This window comes from Triturus cristatus, chromosome 4_1, assembly GCF_964204655.1.
Source record: "Triturus cristatus chromosome 4_1, aTriCri1.1, whole genome shotgun sequence".
NCBI classification, from domain to species: domain Eukaryota; kingdom Metazoa; phylum Chordata; class Amphibia; order Caudata; family Salamandridae; genus Triturus; species Triturus cristatus.
Window position 1 is genome coordinate 883,339,728 of NC_140585.1, and position 21,819 is coordinate 883,361,546.

Here is a 21,819-nt window from a genome sequence, read left to right on the forward strand (position 1 = left end):
TGACGCTCAAAACACGTATGGCTGCGTGTGGAGGTGGGAAGAGATCCGGTTACTGCTGCTGCCTGCTGTGGTGTGCGTTCACTCCTTTCGGTGTGATGTTTTCATTGAGGCACCCTCACTTTTGTTGTATTATGCGGCTGGTTCGGCCGCGAAAACGTCCCGCTGCTTGCAAAGCTGATCCCCGGTGCACGCAAACGCGAGTGTATTATTTGCAATGATGGCAGTTTCTGGACTTTTCTCCACCCACTGGGGAGACATTGAACATTATTTTTCCACTTGGTAGGATGTTTGCAGAAGTAAGCGGTATCCACTGGGGTTTAAGAATCGCCTAAAGTCCATGGCAACTATTTTGTGGACTACTATATCCAAGATGCTGTGCGCCCACTGGGGTGGGACTATTAATGATATAAATATGGCGAAAATCACCGCTGCCTTTGAACTTTTGCTTTTAGCCACTGATGAAGAGCTAATCTGATGCTCGAAACACGTATGTGGCTGAGTGTGGAGGTGGGAAGAGAACCTGTTACCGCTGCTGCGGTGTGCGTTCACTCCTTTCGCTGTGATGTTTTCATTGAGGCACCCTCACTTTTGAGATATATATATATATATTTATTTATTTTTTCTCGTCGGGAGGGTCGTTTATGACTTTGATGAGGATTCCCCTGGAAGAGAACTAGGATTACATGTAAGTAACTTATCCTTCTTTCTAGTGGATCCTTATCAAAAGTCCTAAGCACTGAATAGAGTAGCAAGTCCATCCCACACACCTGCGGATGAATCAAGAGCAAACAAAAGCTGCTTTAAACATCATCAAAATACATTTCTTAAGGAGGTCGGCCCTACTTGGGTGTCTGAGTGTCTAAATATAGAGAGTAATGCCTTTTGAAAGTATGCACCGATCTCCAAGTAGCAGCTTTGCAGATTTCAGAGATGCGAACATTTCTTAGTAGGGCTGCTGTTGCCACTTTGACCCTTGTAGAGTAGGCTTTGGGTCTGTCAGGTAACTGTTTGTTGGCTAACTGGTAGGTGAATAGAATACAAGAAACTATCCATCTAAAATGGTTTGCTTAGAGGAAGCCCTGCCTGTTCTAAGGTCCATAGTTAACAAACAGATGGTAAGATTGTCTGATTGCTTTGGTCTTGTCTAAGTAAAACTTCAGTACTCTTTTGAGATTTAAGGAGTGTAACGCTCTTTCCGCTGGTGTGGAAGGATTAGTAAAGAACGTTGGGAATGAAATCATCTGATTAATGTTGAAATCAGCCGTCGGCAGAAAACTCAGATGAGTTCTCATCACCGCTCTGTTAGCATGGAAAACTGTATAAGGCTCTTTGCACAGAAAGACTGCATCTCACTGACTGTGTCCTGAAGTAATTGCTACTAGAAAAGCAGCTTTCCAGGTAAGGTTTTGTAAGAATGCCTTATGTATAGGTTTGAAAGGGGGACCCATGAGTTTCGAAAGAACCACATTCAGTTCCCAAGGAGGAGAGGGAGAACGTACAGGTGGAAACACCTTCTTCAAACCCTCTAAGAAATCCTTCCCTACAGGGATTTGGAAGAATGACATCTGAGTAGAGGACTTTCTGCACACAGTAATGGCTGAAAAATGTACCCTAATAGAGGAGAACTGCAGACCAGTTTTTGCTAAATGGGGAAGATAAGGTAATATTACATCCTCCTATCTCAGAATTGGGTGGCGTTCATTTTGAACACATCACATGTAAAATCTCTTACACTTGAAAGCATAGGAGCGTACGGTTGATGGCCTTTTGGACTCCTTAAGAATGTCCACACACTCCTGCGAGAGGCCCAAGTGTCCATAGAGGAGGAATTCAGGAGCCATGCTGTCAAGCTCAGTGGGGAAGGTTGGGGTGGAAAGTCTTCCCTCCAAGCTTGTAAAGAAGATACGGTCTGCAAGGCAGCCTCCTGTGTGGTCCTTGTGACTGGTGGAGGATATCTGGGACCAACCACTGGTGAGGCCATTCCAGAGCTATTAGGATCATTCTGGTCCTGGCTCGGTACAGTTTGTTGATGACTGTCGGTATCAGTGGAATGGGAGGAAATGCATACAGAAATGTCCCTGACCAGTCTATCAAAAGGGCATTCCACTTAGTTTCTGGTCAGTAGAAACTGGATGCAAAGTTTGGGCATTTTTTGTTGGTTTCATCTGCAAACAGGTTGAACTGAGAATGCCCCCACACTTGAAAGATGTCTTGCACGATGTTGTCGTACAGTATCCTTTGTGCGCTGCTGCATAATTTCGGCAGAGAGAGTCCGCTTGCGTGTTCTGGACTCCTGGCAGGTAAATTGCTGGGATGGCCAACTTTTTAGAAATTAACCAGATGACCTGCGCTTCCAGAGAAAGGGGCGCGAGAATGAGTGCCCCCTTGTTTGTTTAGGTAGTGCATAGACATTGAATTATTTGTTTGGATCAGGAGAGAGCTGGTTTGAATGGATGGGTCGAAAGACTTGAGGGCTAGATGGACAGCCCGTAGCTCCAGCATGTTGATGTGGTATTGCTGCTCTTTGTCTGACCACAGGCACGGCGTCTGCTGAGAACCCATGTGAGTACCCCATCCCTGGAGTGATGCATCTGTGATGCAGGTTTGCGAAGTAGGGTCCTGGTGAAAAGAGACACCTACCAGCAGATTTTGATGGTAAAACCACCATGGTAGCGATTGTCTTGCAGACTGTGAGAGTGTCAGCTTGTGGTCTCAATGGTCTGAGAATTGGTTCCATTGCTCTTCCAGGTTCTGTTGCAACGATCATGTGCAGACTGGCATTGAGGACAAGGAAGGTGCACAAAGCCACTGATCCCAGGAGGTACGCGATCTGTTAGGAAGCTGGGTGAGGAGTGTGGAGAAGGTTGTAACACTTCTGAGTGATTGAGGATAGTCTCTTCACTGAAGGACACACTTTTGTGTCCAGTTTTGCCCCTAGATAATGTAGTCTCTGGGTTGGAGCATGAATTGATTTTTCGACGTTGATCTGAAGACCCAGATACTGGAGGGTCTCGATGCAAATGCGGTAATGTTTTTCGGCCAGATCCGAGGGAGGAACTTTTTAAGAGCCACTCGTCTAAGTATGGGTAGACAAATATTCTTCTTCTCCTTAAGGCTGTTGCTAATACGGCCATGCTCTTTGAGAAAGTGCTTGGGGCTGATTTCAGGCTGAACAGCAGCATCTTGTATTGATAATGCCTGAATGCCTTTATGAATCGCAGCAACCTCTGATGTTTCTTGGTGATTGGAACGTGTAAGCAGGCATCCTGGAGATCAATGGAACACATCCAAGGCCCCTGATGGAGTTGGGGGTAGATCTGGCGGATTTCTCCTTGTGTATGTGTTTGTTTAGCAGTTGTAAGTCCAGAATGGGTCCGAATTCTCCATTTTGTACTTTTTTCCTTACCAGGAAATAACAAGAGTAGGTTGGGACCTCCTCTATAGTCTCCATTGGAAGCAGAGTGGAGACTTTGCTATGTATCAGGTTTTGCTAGTGGCATGAGGCTTTTGAAGGTGGAACAGCTAGAGGAGGGGAGCTGAACCGTAATGAGTATCCATTCTATACAATATTTAAAACCCAGTTGTCGCTGGTATTGGATCACCACTCGTCCATGTGTCGGAGATACACCCCCCGCCCCCTCCGCCCCTCCCACTGGAGTGGGTAACAGAGATGGGGGAAGCAACGACTCATTGTTTGGCTGGCATTTTGGAGAAAGCTGCTGACTGGTGATTAGCTCCTCCTCCAAGCGCTGGTCTGAGTGGCTAGTACTGAGACCGGGTTTGTTGATGCTGATGCGGAACCCAGTGAGGGGTTTGAACCCTCCGTTGGTAGGGTCGTCTGTCAAAAGGCTTGTACCTTCGACAAAAGTACTTCCTCTTTTCGAAACCTATGGCCTTGAGTTTGCCTAATTCCGTCTTCATTTTGGCCATTTCGTCGTCTGTATGCGAACCAAATAACGAATTGCCAGTGAATAGAAGGTTAAGGATGCGCTGGTGTGCCTAAGGCTTAAGGCCGGTAAGGTGAAGACATGATGAACAACTGGCACAGATTCCATGTGAGTATCCATGAACATCCAGGTTGGAAGGGTCCACAGCTGCAATAATCACCGGATTAGAGACAAGGCTCCCTTCTTGTAGTTTCTCCTGGAAGTCCTGCCAGTCTTCCTTGGGTAACCTTTCTGTAAATGTGGATACTGAGTCCCAAAGAGACCTGTCATATCTCCCTAGCAATTCTGATGCACTAGCCACCTTCTTTAAAGAGGCATATGTGTTGCACATCTTTTTTGCCCCAAGGCATCCATCTGCCTACTGTCTTTATCCAGAGGGACCGAAGAGGAAACTGCGATGGAGTGAGCCTTCTTAGCGGCAGCTATGACTGAGTCCGGTGGCAGGTCGGCTCTGAGAAAGAAAGGATCTTGATCTGGATCCTTGTATTTCTTAAGGATCCTAGCTGGAGCCGCTTGTAGGGAGCCTGGAGTGGGGAAAAGGTCCACCAGTGGCTGGAGCAGGCCTAGAACCAAAGGAAGCAGTGGCCTCGATGAGGACCTATGAGTGCAAAGTCTCAAAGATGACGGATGAGGACGTTGTAGGCGCTGGGATATCAATGTTCAACTGAGCAGCTCCCCTAACCAATACCTCATTAAAAGTGCTCAGGCCATCTATTGGGCATACGCTCGCTTGTGGAGTGTCCTTAAGCATGGGTGAGTAATCCCTAATTAAAGATCATGTGGACGTAGACAAGGCAAGGGATCTATGTCCGCGCTGACGTGACCTACAACGTCGTGACCTCTGAGGTGGTGTGGAGGATCTTGTCCTGGTCCTGCAGCGAGACCTACTCCTTTTATGTGATCTGGTTCTGTGCGGAAGTCTCTTCTCCCTAGGTACCCTAGATCTACTTGTGGACTAGGAGTACTGTTCTGTATTGGCGCAGCTGGAGGAGTGGTACCCTGCGAGGCTGGCCTTGGAGATGGTGTCTGCAGAGCAGACTGTGATGGAGAGTAGGTCCGTGAATACTGCGAGTCTGCACTATGTTTTGTATGTCACTTTCAGACGCTCTCCAAGCCAGCATGGTCACAGATTAATTGGGGTCTCAGAAGCTTCTGAGTGATGAGGAGGCATCTGTCTTTCTGAAAAGGAACAAGAGAAAGCCCCTGACGTTGTGACTCTTGATGATGTCCACCTTTCTGAAATTTGCATTGATGTCAAGAGGTGTTTTGACACTGGTATGGTCTGTGGTGTTGAATGCAACGACACAGTGGGTGAATCCTGCCTCAACAGCGCAGTGCTGCCATCAAAGGAGGCCTTATAGGCGATGTATGCCTCGGCCTGGAGTGGCAGTGCAAGACCATAGAGGGAGTCTTCACCGCAACACGTGCCTTGACGCCGAAGGGCGTTGTTGCAGTCGATGGAGTCTTTCTAGGCAATGCCTGCTTCGGCGTCGAACAATGATGTGGTACTGCCGACTGAGTCTTCATAGTCAAAGCATAGCTCGATGTCAAACGGCGATGTGTAGCCGTCGACGGAGTGTCCCAAGTTAGGTCCTGCCTTGACGTCGACCAGTGGTGCACCGCCATCAACTGAGACTTCTCCTTCGAGACGTGTCTCGACGTCGAGTGGTGGTGAGCGGACAGTCGAATTCTACTCTGATATGCACCTCAATGTCTCAAAACCGCAGAGTCTCTCAACATCTGTTGTCTTTGTAAAACACAGAAAGGTTCGGCACTCAACAATGTATCATATGAAAATCAAAGTAGAGGACAGTCTTTATGTGCACATTGAAAAACTTCCAATTCACTGTTGTTTCTTTTTTTCAAAATGTTCTTTATTGGACTTTCTTTGTTATCAAGATAAGTCGATCAGATAAAATCCAGTATCCGACGCGTTTCGTCCCGAAGGGACTTCTTGAGGGCTCCACAGTATAAAATCCAATGAGTCTTTGTTTTAGTATATCTTAAGTCCTGAGATTACAAATTTGATGTAGTGTGTATCACTGTAAGCACATTTTGGTAACCGACAATCCGTTAGTGCGTCTGCTTCAAAGTATTGAAAAATAAAAAGGTCTTTGTGTCGAAGCCGATGGCGATCTTGAAGGCTAAATGAGCATCGTAGATGAAGGTGCTTTCGACTTCGATTTTAACGCCAAAGGGGAACAGATAGGTATTTTCCTACCTCTAGATGTGGATCTTGTACGCAGTTTTTGTCGCCTTTCTGGAGAACTGCCTCTGGAGAATGTTTTGGAAAGAGAGGAAGTCTACTTAGAGGAATATGGGTCAAGTCCTCCTGATGATCCAGTTCTGCCTCTCTCCTGTAAGCCATGGAGACAGAGTTTTTCCCTGTCTTTTAAAGTTTTTTTAGAGAGCTTCTTAAAATAATGGCACGTGTCAGGTAGACATACGATGCAGACTGAATAAGTGTCAGTCTGTGGCTTCTTTTTGCCACAAGCACGGCACTTAACAAAAAGGGAAGGCATTTTTTACAGGAAAAAATATAACTTACTGTCAGGAAACTGTTGCTCTTCACTTTAGATGAAGAAAGACGTCAAGTGAAGCAAAGAAAATTCTTTTTTAATAATAATTTTTTGACAGAAAGCCAAAAAATAGAAACGTTCAGTGCTCTAGGATCCTCTCTGAAGGAGCCAGGAAAAAAGAGCTGACCTAACTGTTGGGGCATGATGGGATATAGGCGGGCCTGGAGGTCTTAAAGGCACGTTGCCAGTATTCTCTTGTTCTGCTTTGGCTATTGGCTAACAATGCCTTTGCATTTCCTTTTTAGTTTTTTCATTCAATAAAGGCTGTGTTTGCAACTTATACTCTCTGTTTCTCGTGTACGGAAATGTCTGAATCTGGTAAGAGGTACATTAAATGAAAATCCAATGTAAATGGGGCATTTTTGTGACCTAAGTATAGGCTTCATAGATATATATATTAAATATGCGCTCCGTGGTCCCTATACGTGGGTGGGACTATACAGTGCTCCAGACTATTGATGAGGATCCCCTGGAAGAGAAACAGCAGTTTGCAGTCATCAGTACTCCCTATCCTGGTTGACGTCGAAGCGATCAACATGGACGTTCTAAACGTCAAGGAACAAGAGGTCAAGAAATTTGACATCGAGACAAACTACATGTTGATGTTGAAAGGTTCAGAGTTTTCTAGGTCGAGCTGAGGAACCTGAAGAGTTTGGAAGGCTCCTCACCTTTCCCTCTTGTGGTGGTGGTGAAGAAAAAGTAGATCACTAGCACCTGCAGCCACAGCCCGATTCCAGGAAGAGTGTGCAGACTACTTATCACGTTGGCAATCAGGGTAGGTTTGGGTCAGGGAAGCAAATGATGGGGTATGATGAAGAAGGTCTCCCCTGAACTGGTAAAGAGATAGATACGTTTTTAAAATGTTACTTTTACCCAGTCTAAAAATGTTCATTCTCTTTTTATTCTAAACGCAACCAACAGAATTTAACTATTGACAACATGGAAGAGGGTCAGGTATGGTGACCTGTATATTGACTATGATCAGGACATTTGCTTTCTTTGCTCTGGCTGGCAGAGGAGGGATGCAATCAGTCTGTGAAGCAATCTTGAAATTCTGTGCCACAAAGCTACATGTAGGTCCTCACACTGGCAAGCTCTGTGATGTAAAGTATTTCAGAGTATATCAGAGTCCTTTATACCACTGCATGGGGTCTGAACCTTCACAAGCCATACCTTGGACTCAAAAAACATTTGTGTATCACACAGATGTTATCTGTAGGCAACTCCCCATACTAATCTATTTTGGATAACAGAAATTACGTTTTTATTTCACCACAATAACAGTCATCAGGCCTCAAAACTTTATTGCTGTAACATTTATGACGAGCCTACAAAAAACTTACGTGTAGAGTTCGAGGAATTCTGGGTGAGGGTTGACAGGATCCAACGGCCCATATATCATGTGCACTGTAAAAAAAGAAAAAAAAGGTACGTTCAATCAGTTGGTTAAGAGGCTTAATTCACATGAAAATTGTTTCTGTAATTATTAACTGTGTATTGTATTAATTTATTTAAGCAAATACAGTCCCCATATACCACTGAGAGGTAGAAATTCAGAATATCACCAAAGATACCAACTATCATCCGGCCAACATGACCCTTGCCCACACACTCAAAAGGTGTCTTTCCAATTGCCAATGCATGAAATGCATTCATCGCTCCGCCTTCTCTGGTATTATCCTCTGGGCAGCCCAGCTGATTTCCTTGGTTTATGGGAGGCTGCCGCCTCTGCGATGGCACTTCGATACTAGATTTGTGATGTGTTGAGTGATTTTAATTTGAAAGTTGATGTAGCGATGGATAAGGATGGGCTGGCGCAGATTGAATCTCGCAGGGCTCTCAATCTGCAACCACTGATTTCAGCTGCCATTCTACATGCTGATCATACATTAGACCTAATATTTTCTAACCTAACATTCATGGTTAAATCCCCGGTAGCTCTCAGCTGGTCAGATCATTTCCTGATCCCTATCTGCAGGGGCAGCAGTTGTGCAGCCTCTGAAAACAGGGGGCAGGGGCCATTATGAACATCGTACATTGTATAAAATGAAATCCTCAGAGCTCGTTGAAGGATTAGCTGACTCTCCCCCTCTACTGGTAGGGACTATGGAACTAGATCTTTGAGTCTTGGATTAATGGGGCCACCAATTGCTTGGCATTCATCAATATCCTCTCGTCCAAATAAACAGAGGCCATTCTGCCCCATGGTTCTCCGTGGACCTTATGTCTCTGAAGAAGAGCTGTAAACAATTGGGACGACTCTGACATAAAGGCATGACATGAAGGCTAAAGAATCATACAAAACCGCACTGAAGCTTTACCATAGGCAGTTAATGATGCTCAGATTGCAATCTTTGTGGAACGAATTGAGTTGGCTAGCAACTCATCAAGAGACATCTATAGAATTGTGAAATATTTTTTGAATCCCAACGCTTGCAGTCCCACAATTTCTGCCTCCTCTGGCCAATTTGATACGCAACCTCTTAATATTCTTTGGGGTAAAGATAAAATAAATCCATGCCATCCGGTTTGCACCCTCTCTCCTCCAACAGCTATATTTCCTAAAATCAATGGCAGTGAGGACTGGCCAACCAATGCACTTTCCTGCTCTTTGTCTAAATATGGGCATTTCTCCTTGGAACAAATCCTTCTTGACCTCCCGCAATGCAAGTCAGGGTCACCCGGAGATCTGTGTCCACATCTATTCGTAGCCTGGCTAGCGAGGTGTTCCAGCAACTTTTTAGCGGTTCTCTGGACTCAAAGATAGCACTGCCCTAAAGGAAAAGGGTTAGAGTGATCCCTTTTCTAAAAAAGCTGTCTCGCAAACCTGCAGTCTTGTACAACTTCCGGCCCATGTCCCTGTATTCTTGTGTTTGGAAGACAGATTTCTCCTGCATTACACTCAGTCGAATTTCTGTTAACGTGCCTGCATTGAAACTGCTCTTCTGGACATCGAGACCATCAAAACCACACTGCCCAAAGGGGAAAGTGTCCCCCCTTATTTTACTAGATGTATTTGCAGCATTTGATGTAGTTTCACACCCATTTTACTACAGCTTCTCTCGGAGGTAGGTATTGGCGGGACAGCTTGGAGATTGTTAAACTCTTTTCTAGACAGGAGGGATAAAGAAGTGTGGCTTGCCACATGCATGTCATCAGCGAAAACATCAGTCTTTGGGGTGTCCCCAGGCTCTTCTCTGAGCTCCAGGTTATTCAACATCTACTTGGCACCCCAAGGAAAAGTAACAGAATCCGACAGCTCTAAGACTATCTCTTATGCTTCCAACATTCAGCTGCTTCCGACAGTTGTTCCCTCTTCCTCCAATACAGCTTAGGACCTTAAACTTCCCTCTGTGCTACTCTGAATTGGTTAAGAGAGACCAATATGCTATAATATGCTGATAAAACGGAGATCCTCATGTTTGGCAATGTGAGAGAGCAATGGTTGCAAAGCTTCTGGCCTAAGGACATGTCTCTCCTTCCTGGCCCATCTTCAAGAGCCAGGAAACTGGGTGTAAAAATAGATGGTAAGCAGTATTTTTTAACTCAAATCATCTGGTTGGCTGGCACTTATTTTTCTTTATTCAGATCCTTCAGGAAGATTTTGGAACTCTTGCGGCTGAAGAGCTGCGAAACAGTGCTATATGCTCTCATAACTTCGGGATTTGACTATGTCAACAGTTTGCATCTGCGTCTTACTATCAATTTGACCAAGAAACTCAAGCTGGTATAACATGCAGCTGTCCATTTTAACTTAGTCATCCCTCAGGGGGCGCACATATCTCATCTTCAAGAGCTACACTGGCTACATGTCAAGAAGAGGGTACTCTTCAAAGCCCTTATTATCATACATCGGGCATTCTAAATGCGGGGTCCTTACTACCCGATTAGGAGAACTAGCCAATATCAGCCTTCCAGATCCCTTTCTTCATCCGCAGCTTTGCCGGTCACCAACCTGCAGTTTTGCAGGGCAAGAATGGGTGGCCAGGCTTTCAGGGTCTTGTCACGTGGCTAATGGAACTGGTTAACACTTTCTCTCTGGTCCATTTCCCATGAACCATCCTTTCAAAAATCGACAAACACACATTTTTTCTACGCATTAGCACTCCTTTCACATATCCTTATACTGCAGCTGTAGCACTGTGACGCTCCTTGGAGTAGCCATGTGCTTTATAAATTCCTTTATTCATTCATAATATTTTGGACATAAATGTATACTTTTTCTTCACAGAGTCTTGGCTAAGAACACACTCCCAGACTCTAGTAGACATCCTGGTACCAGCTGGCTATATCATCAGTGCAGATAGGGAAAATAATATGGGCGAAGGGATGGCATTTATTTTTTGCAACAACATTACCTGTTCTCCAAATTCTATACCATACCGCCATATAACCTGGTCTCACCAGGCCTTCATCAAGGACTTAACCAACTATGTCACCAAACAACAAATGTTAAATGATCAAAATGTCACCTTGGTGACTTTAAGCTTAATTGGGGTAACCATTCAGAAACTCAGGCTTCAGCCTTCAAAAGACTCTTCATGCATCACAGTCTATACAGAGTCACCACCTTCTCCTTTCATAGAAAAGGCAATATACTTGATCTGGTCATTTATGATGTGAGCAAAGTGGATTGCCTCATGGCTTTCCCAGCAGAGAATTTCCTAATAAAAATGTTTAAACAGGTCACTGGGCATGACAGATTTACAGCCGCTAATCAAGATTACTGAAAATAGAATCATTATCAATGACAAATTAATCCTCCGACAGCATTTATGGTCATACAGCCAACAATGAACCCAACCGGTCACCATTAAAAACAATCTTCTGAAGAGCATATGGAACTCATGGTTTTGAAACAAATATTTTAATGAAACAGGAGCTATGCAAAATGGACAGACAGAGGAGATCCTTCAAAAATACCAACCCACTTTCTGCTTTAAAATAATTTAGGAGAAAACAGAAGCATGAACTGATATCTGCTTGATTTTTAACCAAGTATTAATAATTTTGTGAGTTGCCCAAAGATCCTCCCATCTCAAATTCCCAAAGCTCCAAATACCAACTTAAATTCAATAAATACATTGACCTATTCGCTACCAAGACTGAACATGAATGTCCATAATAAATGCTGATCGAGAACATCAAAAATCTCTAATCACAAGACATTAAAATATTTGGTCCTGTTTTAACCCACTTTCTGAAGATAATCTCACAAAGGTCATTAAAATGTCAAGACCGACTTTTTAGCTTTATCTGGTACAATTTGGTAAATACTTTCCTATCCCCTGATGTGCTGGGTCAAATTTGCATTCTTTTTCCCCAAATGTTGGGGAAGGTACCCAGGGTTTGTGAATTCCCCTTCAGGCAAGCAAACAAAGAGCCTACATTTATCAAAAAAGTCTTTTAATTGGCAAATTGGGAAAAGTGCTGTGGTAGAAAGTATGTGATTTTTTGTATTAAACAAAAAAGGCATGCACAAAAAGCTGTGTTAAGATCACCCTCTGGCCAGCTTTCATAAACAAGTTTCCAAGTGCTTGTCAATAGTTCCTATTTAGTGGTTAACAGCTTTCAGTTTGTACAGGAAAGAGGCATGAAACTGAAAATCTAGAAAATAGACACATTCTGAAGTAAGGGACGGGTAATTTGTGTAGATTACAAAATGTTTTCTTCTGTGCACCCTGACTTACATTTGGAAGCCACAAATGTAGAAAAATTCAATATATAATAGCAAATGTCCTCCTATTCTACATCCCCAAACTACCTGATTAAAAAACGGTACCTCACTTCTGTGGGTGCACCTATCTACTGCAACAGGAAAGCCCCAAAATGCAACATGTATTCATCAAAATTCTTCCTCTGAGATTCAGTCCTTCTGGGGACGTGGGTTTTTGGCCATAACCAAAAATCTGTGTTAGCCAGAACCCAGGAAAACCTACTGATCCTAGGGAGTTCTAAACACTATGAGCCACATGTATCAAGATTTGGAATAGCGATCACTTAATTGCAATTTTCAGCGAATTGCAATTAGGTAATCACCATTTCAAATGTATGAAACTCTAAGAGTTTCATTTAGCAATTCGTAGTGGCTCGCAAATCGACCTACCTCATTAATATGAACGAGGTTGGTCGCAATTTGTGACCCCCTAGGAATCACTAAAATCAGGGGGATGGTGGCCTGCTAGGTTCAGCAGAGCACTATGTCCGTGATTCCTTGTAAATAAAGCAAGCATTTTTTTTGTTAAATGCAGGCCATTTTCCTTAAAGGAACACAGGTTGCGTTTAAAAAACAAAAATGAAAAGTTTTCTTTTAATTTTTTAAGAGCAGGCAGTGGTCCTTGGGACCACTGCCTGCTCTTAAAAAACGTTTTTGCCACCATTCCCAAAGGGGAAGGGGTTCCTTGGGGACCCCTTCCCATTTGCGAATGGGTTACCACCAACTTGAAGTTGGGGGTAAATTGCAAATGTTTTGTACATACCATGGGATTCGCGATTTTGGAGGGACGCCCTAAAAACGCCCCTTCCAAATACCGAATAGCAAACCCATTTTGCGATTCCGTAACAGATTACCGAATCGCAAAATAGGGATTGATACATGTAAATAGCCTTTTTTGCGTTTGCAAAAGACACAAATCTGCAAAAGCGGCTTGTTTGCGAAGGGAAAATTGGTTGATACATGTGGCCCTATACACCCAGATGAGTCCAGGGTGGTGTAGCTTACGTAGATCCCACTACTTTGTCTTACCTAAAATGGCATACAACCATCAAACTTTGACAAAATCATGGGTTTTCCTCACAGTTCTGAGTGAAAATTGTGGAATCTGCATAGATAGACAAAAAGTCCTATCATCCAGCTTATCCACACTTCTCCTGATAAACAGGCAACATCTATGTGGCATGGGCTTATCACCCATAACATAAAAGGACCCAAAATGCAACATGGCAATATCAAGATTTTTCTTTTGAATTGCAATCAATTTGGGGATGTGGGCAGCTGCTGTATTTGGGCATGGAGCTGGGCACCACCCATGCAAACTTACCAAGCCCTGACATTTCTGAAAACTAGACACCCAGGGAAGACCAGAGAGCTGTAGATTGCATGACATGTTTCTGGACCCCTGGGTCGAGAGTCTGCTGCTCTCGAGGGTCTGAAACAATGCACATCCTGGGACGAGGTGCCAAGCCTCCTCCCCCAGGATGGGCAGAGCCCACGAAGTGGAAGCTTCAAAGGCTTGCCGCCTTTGTGATCTAACCCAGCCCTTTGCTGCTTCCGGCAACTGTCTCCCACCGGTTCTAACCCCCACTATGGGCGGGAGATTCAGCGGGAAAACCAAGTAAGGAAGGGAGGTGTGCCCACGTTTGCCAACCCTACCCCTCAGGTAGGGGAGGCAAGGTGAAGCACAACTCTCAGTCCCCACCATCTTAGAGATGGGGGAAACCAGCCAAGTGGGAGGGAGGCATATGCCTCCCTCCCACTCGAGGGTGGCATAATAGGGAGTGTACCCACCCCAAGGAAGGGACCCATTGGCCCCAACCTTTACCTACTTGTAACGCCCCTAAATTTAGTATTTAGGGGCAACCCTGAACCTTGCCTCCCAAGAAAAGAAGGACCGAAAAAGCTGTGCTAGAACTAAGAAGAGGAGGACGCCCACTGACTTGGCCCCAGCCCTCCGGCCTGTCCGCACCTCGAACCTGCTCCAGCGAAATCCCAGTGTGTCCTGCAGCCAGCAGCCTCAAGAGCCCAAAGGACCTGCTCTGACTTCCAAACCAAAGACTGTCTTCTGTGAGCATCGGATTTTCTCACCAACAGACTCAAACTCCAGACAAAACCGTGAGTCTGCACCAATCTGCACCCGACGCCCACGCCCGAGTGGCCCAACAACGCGAGGAGGTCTCCCAGGCGATCCTGACCTGAGATCTGGTGATCTCTGACCTGCCTCGAATCTCCAAGTGAAGCCAAGAGGATTTCCCTCCCCCCCCCCACTGCAACCGGAGCTGATAAGAAAACCAGACGCCTAAAGACACCCCGGCACCAGATGCCCCACGGCCTTGGGTGGCCCAACCAACGGTGTCCCAGCATCCCCAGGCAACCCAACATACCTCTCCAACCGGTGGTCACCTCCAGACAGAAGATCTTCGTCCTCAAGCCTGCAGTCTTTGTTGCAACGGGAGAACCCCCATTGAAATCAACAAGGCACCAGACGCCAAAACAGCATCCCGCACCCACCTGCTCCTACGCCGCGGCGGGTGTACTTTGGGTGCTAACTCAGATCACCCTTTGCCTAACACCAGGAGCTTTGCTCTCACAACTCTGTGGCCTGCTTGTGAGCAGCCACCAACCGGAGGCCCCCTATCGCCCATTGGATAACATTGGGCCACAGCAATCTGCACCCGGTCGCCCTAGGGTCGCTGAGGGTGTTTCAAGAGGGCAGTCTTGACCCTGGGGGGAAACCTGGTTGTTACCCTAGAGTACCAATTCCCACAAAACAGTATTTACCTGCAAACTGTTAACTTCATTTTTCTCTATAGGTATATATTGACTGATTTTCCTTGAAAATTGTTCTAAGTGTGGAGTTGGTTTATATGGAACATTGAAAAACTGTCTATGTACTAAAAGTGAATTACTTACCTTTTGTCTAGGAGATGTATCAGTGTGATATCTAGGTATATCACACTGATTAGCAAATGTAATCTGAAATGTAACGTACATTGTAATCTGAAAAGTAATTTTGAAACATTGACTTACCTGTAATTCAATCAACTGCATTTGAACGTGCTTTCAATTGTAAAACATTGCATAAGATTTTGCAAAGCATTTATTTCACTTACCTGCACCAGGCTTGGTTCTAAGAAATAAAATAACATAATAATATTTGTGATACAAACAAACGGGTCTAAGTTGTCTTGGAATGTGTGACATCATTTGCTGCCTGAGTGTGTACAACAAATGCTTAACACTACCCTCTGATAAAGCATTACTGCTAACCCACACTACCACAAATAGAGAGTAAGGTGCTACATACTTTTGACTCTGCCTACCTTTGGGGTTCCACTGGATTCTGTGCACACTATACCTCATTTTGGTATAGGATATACAGAGCCAGCTTCCTACAATAAGTGACTGAAAATTCCAGAATTTGCTGCCAACAGTATAATGCGTACTTTCCTGCATGGTCACCTACATATTTGGGGTACTGTTTTAGTCAGGAGACATGGGTATACAGCAAGGTAAGGCTTTTGCCACTTGCTTGAAGGGCCCAAGAGTTTTGTCAAGTAAATGTGTTGAAATTTGTGTTCTTTGACCCATACTTTGACCTAGTTCTAGGACACCCCCGCGCCGCACGGCCACCAGCTGCTGCGTGTGCCTTCCCTGCCTGACTGCCTCGCTGCCGCCGCGTGACCACGCCCCCTGCCCCCGAGCGGCGTGGTCCGTGCTCGCCTGTCCTGCCCCTGTTGTTTTTGCTGTGTTTAAATTGTTTTTGTCTTTTTGTATTGCCTGTTTTCTAGTTATTGTAATTTCCTTCCTGTTTTGCCGGTTTATTTGCAGCCGCTCGTCCTCCCTCCCCGCTTCCCGCCACCGCCGCTAACCCCGCCCCTTTTTGCCTTCTGTACCCTCCCCGCTCCCGCCTCCCAGCTGCTCCGCCCCCCCGCGCACTTCGCCATCTATGGCGACCGTGCGAACGCGCAGCGGTCACGCGCAGCGGGCGCGCCGATTGTGCGCCGAAGGCGCGCCAAAGGTAAGCCCGTCTACGCCCGTCCGCGCCTGGACCGCGCCCAGTGCCAGGACCCCTGGACCCCACCGACGGAAGACGACCCGACAGTCCTACGACGCCGCAACACTCATCGCACTCAACACCGGCGGGACCCAGGGATGCTACCGAGCTACTCCGAAGCACACCCACGGACCCTTCAGCTGCCACGCCTGCAAGTTCACCTGCATCCGGACCTGCCCGGCACCAGCACCTGCCAAGCCGAACACCAGCAGCAACCACCTCAAGTGCATCCTGCTCAACACCCGCTCCGTCCACAGACACGCCATCGAACTCTGGAACCTCCTAGACGCCACATCCCCTGACGTTGCCTTCATCACGGAGACCTGGATGAACGCCTCTTCAGCGCCCGACATCGCCATCGCCATCCCAGAGGGCTACAAGATCACCCGGAGGGACCGCACCGCCAACCAGATGGGAGGAGGCATCGCCATCATCCACAAGAACACCATCCGAATCACGACTAGCACCGACAACACCCTCACAACCTCCTAACACCTGCACTTCCAGATCCACACCGACCCGAAGACCACCCTCAGAGGCACCCTGATCTACCGACCCCCGGGACCACGCACTCAATTCAGCGAGGACATCGCCGACTTCGTCAGCCCGCATGCCCTCCCCTCCTCTGACTACATCCTCCTGGGGGACCTCAACTACCACCTGGAGAACAACAACGACCACAACACCAGCACCCTGCTCGACAACCTCGCCAACCTTGGACTCAAGCAACTGGTGAACACCCCCACCCACCTCGCAGGACACACACTCGACGCCGTCTTCTCATCCAGCAAAGACATCGCCTTCAGCCACGCCACAGAACTCCACTGGACGGACCACAGCTGCGTCCACTTCACCTTCAGAAGAACGACGATCCACCACCACCAGCAACAGGTTGCTAGAAGAAACTGGAACAAGATCACAGCCGACCAGCTCGCCGCTTCCCTGAGCCAGCACCCTCCTGCCAGCTCAGCGAACCCCAGCCAGGCCGCCGACAACCTCACGAAGTGGATCAGCAACTGCGCGGACGAACTCGCCCCTCTGAGGACCCCGCCCAGCAGACCCGGCAGCAAGAAAGCCCCATGGTTCACCGACGAACTCAAGAGCTCCAAGAAGAACTGCCGAGCCCTCGAGAAAGTCTGGAGAAAGGAACCTACACCGGACAACATGACCGCCCTCAAACTCGCCACCCGGAAGCACCACCAACTGATCCGCGCCGCCAAGAAAACTGCATTCAAGGACCGGCTGGACAACAACGCACACAACTGCAAGGAACTCTTCAACATCGTGAAAGAGCTCTCCAACCCCAACGCCGGAAACAACGACATCACCCCTTCGCAAGACCTCTGCAACTTCCTCGCCTCCTACTTCCACAACAAGATCGCGGACATACACAACAGCTTCAGCACCCATCCGACGCACGCCACGACTGCACCAACGCCCCCCACCACCACCCTCCGCGCCTGGACTCCGATCAGCACCGAAGACACCGTCCGCATGATGAACTCCGTCCACTCCGGATCTCCGACTGACCCCTGCCCTCACCACGTCTTCAACAAGGCCGACGCTGTCATCGCACCCCACCTGCGGGACATTATCAACACCTCCTTCGACACCGCCACCTTCCCCGAGAGCTGGAAGCACGCCGAACTCAGCGCTCTACTCAAGAAACCTACAGCAGACCCCACCGAACTCAAGAACTACCGCCCCATCTCGCTACTCCCGTTTCCAGCCAAAGTCATCGAGAAGACCGTCAACAAACAGCTGGCCGCCTTCCTCGAGACGAACGGATCCCTCGACCCCTCGCAGTCCGGCTTCCGAGCCAACCACAGCACCGAGACCGCCCTCATCGCCGCCACCGACGACATCCGAGCCCTGATGGACAACGGAGAAACAGCGGCCCTCATCCTCCTAGACCTCTCCGCGGCCTTCGACACTGTCTGCCACCGCACCCTAGTGCAACGCCTCAGCAACGTCGGAGTCCAGGAGAAGGCACTGGAATGGATCGTCTCCTTCCTCGACGGAAGAACACAGAGAGTCCGCCTGCCACCGTACAAGTCAGAGGCCACCGAAGTCATCTGCGGCGTCCCTCAAGGATCCTCGCTGAGCCCTACCCTCTTCAACGTCTACATGAGCCCCCTCGCGGCCATCGCACACCAACACAACCTCAACATAATCTCCTACGCCGACGACACCCAGCTGATCCTCTCCCTGACCAACGACCCCGCCGCCGCCAGAGCCAACCTGCACGAAGGGATGAAGGAGGTAGCCGAGTGGATGACGACCAGCCGCCTGAAACTGAACTCAGACAAGACGGAGGTCCTCATCCTGACCTCCACACCCACCGCCTGATACGACTCCTGGTGGCCCCCCGCCCTGGGCACCGCACCCAAACCGACAAACCACGCACGCAACCTGGGCTTCATCCTGGACTCCTCCCTCTCCATGACCAGACAAGTCAACGCCGTCTCCTCGGCGTGCTTCAACATCCTGCGCATGCTACGGAAGATCTTCTGGTGGATCCCCACGGAGACCAGGAAGACCGTCACCCAGGCCCTCGTCACCAGCCGACTGGACTACGGCAACGCCCTCTACGCCGGAACCACCGCCAAGCTCCAGAAGAGACTCCAGCGGATCCAGAACGCCTCAGCCAGACTCATCCTCAACATCCCACGAAACAGCCACATCTCCGGACACCTGAGAGACCTGCATTGGCTCCCCGTCAACAAAAGAATCACCTTCCGTCTCCTCACCCACGCACACAAAGCCCTACACGACCAAGGCCCGAGCTACCTCAACAACCGAATCAACTTCTACGCTCCCAAACGCCACCTCCGTTCAGCCAGCCGCGCCCTCGCCACCGTCCCACGCATCCGTAGAGCGACAACAGGAGGAAGGTCCTTCTCCTACCTGGCCGCCAAGACCTGGAACTCCCTCCCGGCCGACCTGCGCCTGACCCAAGACCACCTCTCCTTCAGGAAGAAGCTCAAGACCTGGCTGTTCGAGCAGTAACAGCACCCCCCCCCCCCCTAAGCGCCTTGAGACCCAACGGGTAAGTAGTGCGCTCTATAAATGTCCTTGATTGATTGATTGATTACTTTGCTAATTGCTAAGCATTCCAGTTAACATATTATGCTAGGATCCATGCAAGCCACACCACCCTTGGTTCCCCCATGTCTCTAATTTTGTTTAATGATCAGGTTGGTGGGTAGCAGAGGTGCTAGCTGACCCAGAACTAAGGAATAAATTGCAAGCAGTGTTGGTTCAAGAGTGCCCAAGTGATTCAAGCAATTCAAACTCTGACCGCCTGGGTGTTGCTTAACAAAACAAGCCAGGCACGTAAGGATAGATGGGGCCCAAAACAAATGTCATTGAGGAGAGAGCTATAACACAGACTGAAGACAACAACCTAGCCAACATCAGAGAAGCCCTGTGGTTCCCCATGCTAGACATCATCGCTAGCGTTTCATCTGGAGTTCAGAAACATAATAGATTTTAAATATGTGCATAGTTCTGGTGCAACTGTAGATAGCTTTGAAGTAGTATCAGGTGATGAGGTGCTCCAAACATCATTATCAAGGTACTAGCTGGGTTCTTTGTAAAGTCCATAATCTGGAGTTGACCACCAAAAGACAGCTGCCCACTCCAGAACATATCTGAGACGGCGGCGCCTCCACTAGGGCAGAGGAGCATCGCCCCACTGCTTTCTCACAGTTCGAGACGCAGGAACTGAAAACGATAATAACTACCATTTTATGTCTCTGCTTCTCGCACTTTGAGAAAGTAGAAGGGTTTGGTTGCGGGCGGGCAGGTGGGTGGGGCTGCTCTGCGAGAAGGGTTGGGTAGGGTAGGAGTGGTGTGCCCACTCCTGAGTGGGCATAACTGGTTAGTCATGTGCACTCTGCCCTTCTCAATGTAGGCTGCAATGCAGTCTACATAGAGAACATGGCCGGGCTATTAGCCCCTGGCGGGGCGTCCCGATCAATCACAACACTGCCTGCAGTGTTTTGATTGGCTTAAGAGTGGGAGCCTGGCTGCCTGGTTCCTGTTCGAGGCAGAAGCGCTGGAGAGGAGCAGAGACGACACGGGACCCGGCCGGCAGGAAGATAAGTTTAATTTTATTAATAAATTAAACCTCTCCCTGCACGCCCCCTGCGAGTCATGTCTACCGTGACTGCAGCAATGTCCTTTGAGTAGCCAACTACTGTGGGAAGTTTATCCCAAATTAGGGTCACACAGAGCCGCTGAGAGAACTAATTAAAACAGAACGTTAGGAAATGTGCAAAATTATGCAATCTCATTTGTCCAACATCCCAACCCCCTTCTCTCATATGCCAGATTTCCCAACTATCTGCCAACTATTTTCCTAACCGCGCAACTATCTGAATTGAATGAACTCTTTTGTACCCTAGAGTCTTATGTAACTTTGTTCAAATTCAAAATTCTTTATTCGGCCCAGTAAAATAGACCATAGAAGCACATGATATAAAAATACAAATCCACAGTGTGACAATAATAAGAATCCAAGTTCACATTAATTTAACGAGTTCATCGTATAACCAACTTAAAAAATGCAAATACAGACACAAACAGAAACACAGATGCAAATATACAATTATCAAGATAGGAGGACAAAAACCTTAAATAGGGTCCGCCATGTGCTCCTAACTAATGATATTTACAAAAGAACACAAAGTGCAAAAGTGATTGTGCAGATTGATTATCACTGGGGCAGATCAAATCTGTGTTATCAACGGAATCGGGGAGATTTTTGAAAAACAGTAACTAATAAATTGATCCTGCCCTGAGACGGAAAATAAGAGATCTCTCCCATCTTGTGAGGACTAAGGACATGCCTAGGGTTCCTAAAGTGTTCCAAATTTAACTTAGCAATGGGATAGACAGTAACTTTGTTATTTTTTACTGTTCCTGTCATTTATTTATAAAAATGTGTTAATTCTGGTTTTGTGCAGAAAACAGAGGCATCTTAAGGATTGTGAGAGCTCTGGCCACAAGCTTTATTTTGGGGCCCCATTTTGGTTACACAAATTAGTTAAAAAAATGACCTCTGTTCACAAGTTGCGTTAGGCATATGTAAGCCACAAACTCATTATGAATAACTCTATATAACTACTCACAAGACACTTCTCGCATCTAGTTTAAAAATAGCATTGTCCTGGACATCAAACTTCCATATAATTCCCCCAGCAGAATTTTGAAGTAAGTATTATTTGACCTTCTCAACACATCAAACAACTCACTGAACCAACCCAGCATAAAGTCAGCATTCCATTCGGTTTTCAGATGGATAATTCTAACAGCAGATTCTTCACCACCAAAATATCTGAAAGCGCCAGACAGTATCCAGAATATTTTTTCAGCAAATGCCCTTTGTGCCAATTAGTGGCACTGTGAGACTCCTTTTCTACTCTACTCCAGCCCTGAAGTGATGGCAGGAGCTACGTTTAACAGCCACCCAAGCACACTGATGCCAGTTCCTTTCTTTTCAGCACCTTTGTACAT

The 21,819-nt window shown here is 47.1% G+C and overlaps 1 protein-coding gene across 5 annotated transcripts in view; it reads right to left on the reverse strand.

Moving 5' to 3' along the window:
- MEST (mesoderm specific transcript) overlaps positions 1-21,819 on the reverse strand; it is a 336,158-nt gene that overhangs the window by 59,552 nt on the left and 254,787 nt on the right. For all 5 annotated transcript variants that reach the window (XR_014981372.1, XM_085653607.1, XM_085653609.1 and 2 more), the window contains one exon: positions 7,870-7,933. Coding sequence is in view for 4 of the 5 variants with exons in the window: in XM_085653607.1 (XP_085509733.1) it covers positions 7,870-7,933 (64 nt within the window). In the remaining variant the exon portion in view is untranslated. The remainder of the gene's footprint in view (positions 1-7,869; positions 7,934-21,819) is intronic.